This window comes from Lissotriton vulgaris, chromosome 10 (assembly GCF_964263255.1).
Source record: "Lissotriton vulgaris chromosome 10, aLisVul1.2, whole genome shotgun sequence".
Taxonomy (NCBI): Eukaryota; Metazoa; Chordata; class Amphibia; order Caudata; family Salamandridae; genus Lissotriton; species Lissotriton vulgaris.
In genome coordinates this window covers 885,741,248-885,747,372 of record NC_141698.1, presented here as the reverse complement: position 1 = coordinate 885,747,372, position 6,125 = coordinate 885,741,248, and the positions used below count along the sequence as shown (strand labels likewise).

Here is a 6,125-nt window from a genome sequence, read left to right as displayed (position 1 = left end):
AAGGCGCTTGGGGGAGGGGGTCCGCTACTGCTCGAACAGCCAGATCTTGAGTTGTCTCTTGAAGGCGAGGTGGTCCTTGGTCAGCCGAAGATGGATGGGGAGGGAGTTCCATGTCTTCGCCGCCAGGTAGGAGAAGGATCTGCATCCGGCGGATGCTCTTCGGATGCGTGGTACGACGGTGAGGGCGAGGCTAGTAGACCATAGCTGGCGGGTGGGCGTGTAGAAGGTCAGGCGGTCGTTGAGGTACTTGGGGTACAGGTCGTGGAGAGACTTGTGTGCGTGGGTGAGGAGCCTGAACATGATTCTCTTGTTGACGGGGAGCCAATGCAGGCCCCTCAGGTGGCCGGAGATGTGGCTGCGTCGGGGATGTCCAGGATGAGTTGGGCGGAGGTGTTCTGGATGTGTTGGGGTCTTTTCTGCAGCTTGGCTGTGGTTCCGGCGTAGAGGGTGTTTCCGTAGTCCAATCGGCTGGTGATGAGGGCCTGGGTGACCGTCTTCCTGGTTTCGGTTGGGATCCATCGGAAGATCTTGCAAAGCATGCATAGGGTGTGAAGGCATGATGAGGAGACGGCGTTGACTTGTCTGGTCATCGAGAGGGAGGAGTCCAGGATGAAGCCCAGGTTGTGTGCGTGGTCTGTTGGCTTGGGAGCGGTGCCCAGGGCTGGGGGCCACCAGGAGTCGTCCCAGGCGGAGGGCGATGGTCCCAGGATGAGGACTTCCGTCTTGTCTGAGTTCAGTTTCAGGCGGCTGTTCTTCATCCACTCGGCGACATCTTTCATCCCTTCGTGTCGGCTGGTTCTGGCGGTGTCGGGGTCTTTGGTGAGGGAGAGGATTAGCTGGGTGTCGTCGGCGTAGGAGATGATGTTGAGGTTGTGTTGGCGTGCGATGGCGGCAAAAGGTCTCATGTAGACGTTGAAGAGGGTGGGGCTGAGTGATGATCCTAGCGGAACACCGCAGATGACTTCGGTGGCCTCTGATCGAAACGGGGGGAGGCGGACTCTCTGTGTTCTTCGGGCGAGGAACGAGCCGATCCACTCCAGTGCCTTCTCTTGGATGCCGATGTTGCTGAGGTGCTGTATTAGGGTGCGGTGGCAGACAGTGTCGAACGCTGCGGAGAGGTCCAGGAGGATGAGTGCCGCTGTTTCCCCGTTGTCGAGCAGGGCTTGGATGTCGTCGGTTGCTGCGATGAGGGCGGTCTCGGTGCTGTCGTTGGCTCTGAAATCGGACTGCGAGGGGTCGAGGGATCCGTTCATCTCGAGGAAGGCGGCAAGCTGTCTGTTGATGATCTTCTCGATGACTTTGGCAGGAAAAGGAAGGAGCGAGATGGGGCGGAAGTTTTTGAGGTCGGTGGGGTCCGCTGTTGGTTTCTTCAGTAGGGCGCTGAGCTCGGCATGCTTCCAGCTCTCCAGGAAGGTGGCGGTGTCGAAGGAGGTGTTGATGACGTCTCGGAGTTGGGGTGCAATGGTGGAGTTGGCCTTGTTGAAGATGTGGTGGGGGCAGGGGTCAGTCGGAGATCCGGAGTGGATGGTGTTCATCGTGCGGGCTGTGTCTTCGGTGGTCACCGTGGTCCAGGTGCGGAGGGTGGCGATGGTGGGCGGTGGTTCGACGGTTGGTTGCGTGGGTGGTGCGCCGAAACAGTTGTGGATGTCGGCAATCTTGCAGTGGAAGAACGAGGCGAGAGAGTTGCAGAGATCTTGTGTGGGAGTGATGTTGTTGTTGCCGGTACTGGGGTTGGAGAACTCCTTGACGATGGTGAAGAGTTCCTTGCTGTCGTGGGCGTTGTTGTCCAGTCGTTCTTTCAGTGATTTCTTCTTGGTGGTGCGGATGAGTTGGTGGTGCTTGCGGGTGGCGTGTTTGAGGGCGGTCATGTTGTCAGTGGTCTGGTCGAGGAGCCAGGCTTTCTCGAGTGAGCGGCAGGTCTTCTTGGAGTCCTTGAGTTCATCATAGCACTGTCCTGTCTGATTGCATGCCCTGAAATCTTCCTCCTGCAATAGGTATAACACAAATCAGGAAGACCCACCTTAAAATGAGAAACTAGTTTCATCCTCTCCCCATTGTCAGCTTTTTTTTAGGGATGGGGAAATCTAGTTGAAGTACCCACTTATTTCACACTAGCCTACGGATACTACTTTCCTTTCATTCCATAGCACTTAAACAGAACAGGGCTATCACAAAATAGGACACCACGAACTCTATTAATATGTGCGCTCAATACTATATAATTCACACCAAAGTGTTGTAATGCTTAGTTTTAACAAATTATGTGTTTATTGAAAGTGCTTAGCTACTGTCTTTCTGTTCTTTTTCATTGAGTATAACTGGTTTATTTATTTGTGGCTGTATAACATCTATTATTAAACAGAACTGCGCATCTGCTTAAGCCGTATTAAATAAATGCCTAAGAAACTTCATTAGTTGATGGAAGTAAAGAAATATGACTTAAAATGAAACAGTGCACCACCGCCTGAACGAATCTTACACTAATAAATATACAAGATCAAATTTTAACATTGTATTTATGTTTTTGCAGTAAACCGCTGTATATGTGTCCTCGAAAATCATAAGAAATTTAGATGAAGGAGGAAGCCGTGGATATAAATGAACTCGGTATGTACTTATTTTAACTTTGCAATTCTCTGTAGATTTGGCAAATCGATCATTGTTGTTTAAATACTCTTTTAATTCCATTTAATTTCTGCTGACTTTTATAAAGCAGTTCTGAGTAATTCTCCTTTGCGTCTTTTTTCTTCAGTGGTGTTTTCACCAAGAGTACATATTATGCAATTGAAGTAGAAAGTCTCTTCTTGAATTAAATCAGAGCTGTCTTCTTAAATTAAATCAGATAGCAAGTGTAAGATATTGGGTTATTAATTAAGAGGGATAGAAACAACACTCAGGAAAAAAAACACAGTCCTTGTCAGGGTGGACCACAAAAGTAGCCAAATTAACCTGTTTACCCCTGAACTAGCCTTGCACAAAAGCAGTCAGACTTAACTTAGGCTCTCATTATGATGTTGGCGGTCAGAATACCGACTGCTATGGCAGTGCTCATGAGGAAAAAGAAATTTTACATGGCCAATGTGTCCCCTGCGTGTACCCCAACGTTTAGTGTATGTGCATGTCAACCATGCATTTTCCCTCTGTGGCCTGAATAATGAGGCCTCTGCATTTACGTCCTACATTAGAATGTCAGTCACCAAGTCTTCCATGAAAGAAACGTTAATTTCGCATTGAGGCCCATGTGGCCCATGTGTTTGCATTGTGCACTTTTAAAATCGAGATGAACCCATTTTGTGGCTCAGCCTGAGCCAGTCTCCGAATTAAGGTTTCAAGCCTCCAGACACTCTGAGAGCTGCAGCTACGTGTCCCTGAACTCGCATACTTTTGGCTAAGCCGAGAGGGGCCCAGCCCGGGGTGCCAAGACAGTATTTTGCACAACAGTTATCTGCTTGCTCTACAGAATCACATTCCTGCCTGGTGAAGAAGGTAAACAGAACCTGTCTGCAGAGATAGGGCCTAGCCTTTCTGTCTCCGTTTAAGTGATTTGCAGAGCTCGCGTCCATAGAAAGCTCAAAGCCCCCACGCAATGAACGAAGAAATATATGCCCACACCGGCTCTTGGTGATGAGCGACCTTTGCTTCAGATAATACATCTCCGGACATAAGATATCAGATAATACCAGACGTGCAGGTCGCCCTGACACTGAAGGCCTCCCTACCAGACCGAAAGTCAGCTCTTCCCTAGTTACACGTAAATTGCATGTCATGATCAAGCTGCGCACACAAGTAGGGCAAAGGTTCCAGCTGGCAATGCAGACCCCCTCCATGTATCCACCCACCTATGACTCACCTATGACTCCTCAAGTGAACGCCCACATGTACGCCCTCATGCACGCCCACATGCTCTTATTTCTTTCTTTCTCTTGCTCTGCCTGGAGCGCTCCTCCTCTATATGCAATTGAATGTATAAATATTGTACTCTGTGAATAAAGTTTAGAAGACCCTTCCTGAACCTTAGTGGTGATGGAACCGATTCTCCCTTAACTCGAGTTATTGAAATAAAGCCCTTTTGAATCGGACACCACGGACTCTGCCTCTCATTTAATGCATGACCCTTTGTTTAAGTATAGAAATTATGACAGGGTAATACTTTATTTACCACATAAATCTGGCACCCGAATAGGGACAAATCCCCTTCCCCACGCGCCGGAGATGTAGGTCCAGCCCTAGCCCCCTTCTACAGCCTTGATGGACTTCAAAGTGCACGCCTGCGGGACTTCCCGCTTACTCCTTCAGGCCCACGAGGAGGACGGACTGCGAACAGGCATCCACACGAGGCGGTGAGGATCGCGGATCATCCCAACCAGAGCCCAACCTGTGAGAGAGCAAGGTCCGAGGTTTCCGAAGGTCCACCTGTTCCGCGGCGCATGCGCAGTATCAAGTTTTCGAGGCCTTCAAGTTCTGCTTCCCGGTGAGTACCACTATGGGGAACGCATAAAGTTCAAGACGGGTTCATTTATTTGAGCACGGTAAAGACGTGTCCGTTCACACGAACACGGTAAAGACGGGTCCATTTCGGTGGGCACGGTAAAGATGTGTCTCTTTACGAGACCGGTATGGTTGTGCTGTATGCCAGTGCATAAAGTTAACTGTTTTCAAGTACATAGAGTTAAACCGTATCTGTTTTAGTGTTTTAGTGTTTTAGTGTTTATTATTGTTTCAGTCAGACTATTTTTGTGTGTATTGTGTTTTCCTGCTCTCCCCCTGCTTTTTGTGTTTTCATTGTGTTGGTTTCAACATGCCACTGTTTTCGAAATTACGTCAGATAGGGACCAGGAAAGGTATATTAGAAGAGTCAGTTAACATCCCGCCTAGAGACACACCTGGTCATTGTATGTATAATAAGCACGGGCTAGATGTCATATTGTTTTTAGACTTATGGGTAGATTACACAAAGGATTTAGAGGAAAAGTACAGATGGCCTGCCTCAGGAACATGGGATTATGAATGCATTATGAGAGTAGAGGAAGCGCTATGGAAAAAGAAATGAAGACCCTCTCAGAAAGATGCCATTGAGTTATGGCGCAAAGAGTCACATAGGAGAACAGAGAAAGAATTCCACCAAGCAGAGAGAAATAAACAAGCAGCGGAAAAAGCCAAAGAAAAAGAACTGCGGGAGGAGGGGGAACGGGTCAAGGCAGAGCAGGCTGATAGAGAAAGAAATACCGTCGTTGCTGGTATTTATCCCGTCCTCTCTGAAGAACTAGCTAGAGTGACCCCCTCAGAAACACCCCGTAGGTCGCGAACGCCACCACCTGTACCATATAGAGTATGTAGAATAAAGCCAACAGCGTCCAAAGCTTTTATTTCCTCCTATCTAGAAGAGTCCCCACCGGACTGCGTAAACGCAGATTTCCCTCCGCCCCCATCAGCGGATCAGCTCCAACAGCTCCAGCAGATCGTGAAAGACGACGTAGGGCCCGGGGCCGTAGGGGGAGGGGGGCCAACGCCTACTGTAGATGTAGCAATCGCCCACTGTATATACGATCCAGAACCAGGAAAGGGCTCAATGCTCGTGATTTCACTAAGACTAAGACAATCCGTCGCATATTTGGACACATTACCAGACATGAAAGAGCACCTAGATAATATATATCGTTTCATTAGAACGAGGGAGGGACCCGAGAGTATAGCACAAGCCATGGAACACAGAAAGGTGGGGGTCAAGAATCACATTCTCCGTTTTATTATTAACTGCCTGATCAGGGAACAAGGCGAAGGAGACGGGGATGTAAAGCCCGGTTTGATAGAATGGAGTGACAACATAGATGCCGGTCGACATGATAAAAAGGGACAGACAGATAGCATGTACAAGAAAATACGAAAGGAAATATTGGCAATACACAGAGTAGAGTCTGACGAGAAGAGTGGGTCATCAACGGAAGAGTTAGAGGTAGACGAGGCGAAGGACAAAATGAATTATGTAGGCAAGGCACGACAGTTTGACAGGCCCAGGTGCCTCGACTACCGTAAACAGGGGCCGGCTGTAATAGAAAGATATTCCCTTGAAAATCTATTCCAAGCTACTGAAAAAGCACTGAAACGACTGATAGAGAACGAGCGAT

General features: G+C 48.7%; 1 protein-coding gene across 1 annotated transcript in view; it reads left to right on the top strand.

The window, feature by feature from the left end:
• Positions 1–2,535: 2,535 nt before the first annotated feature.
• Positions 2,536–6,125, top strand: part of LOC147688945 (ATP-dependent translocase ABCB1-like) — a 1,419,218-nt gene continuing 1,415,628 nt past the window's right edge. Inside the window, exon 1 of the mRNA XM_086941842.1 lies at positions 2,536–2,607. Within this exon, the coding sequence (XP_086797968.1) occupies positions 2,574–2,607 (34 nt within the window). The 5' untranslated portion in view covers positions 2,536–2,573. The remainder of the gene's footprint in view (positions 2,608–6,125) is intronic.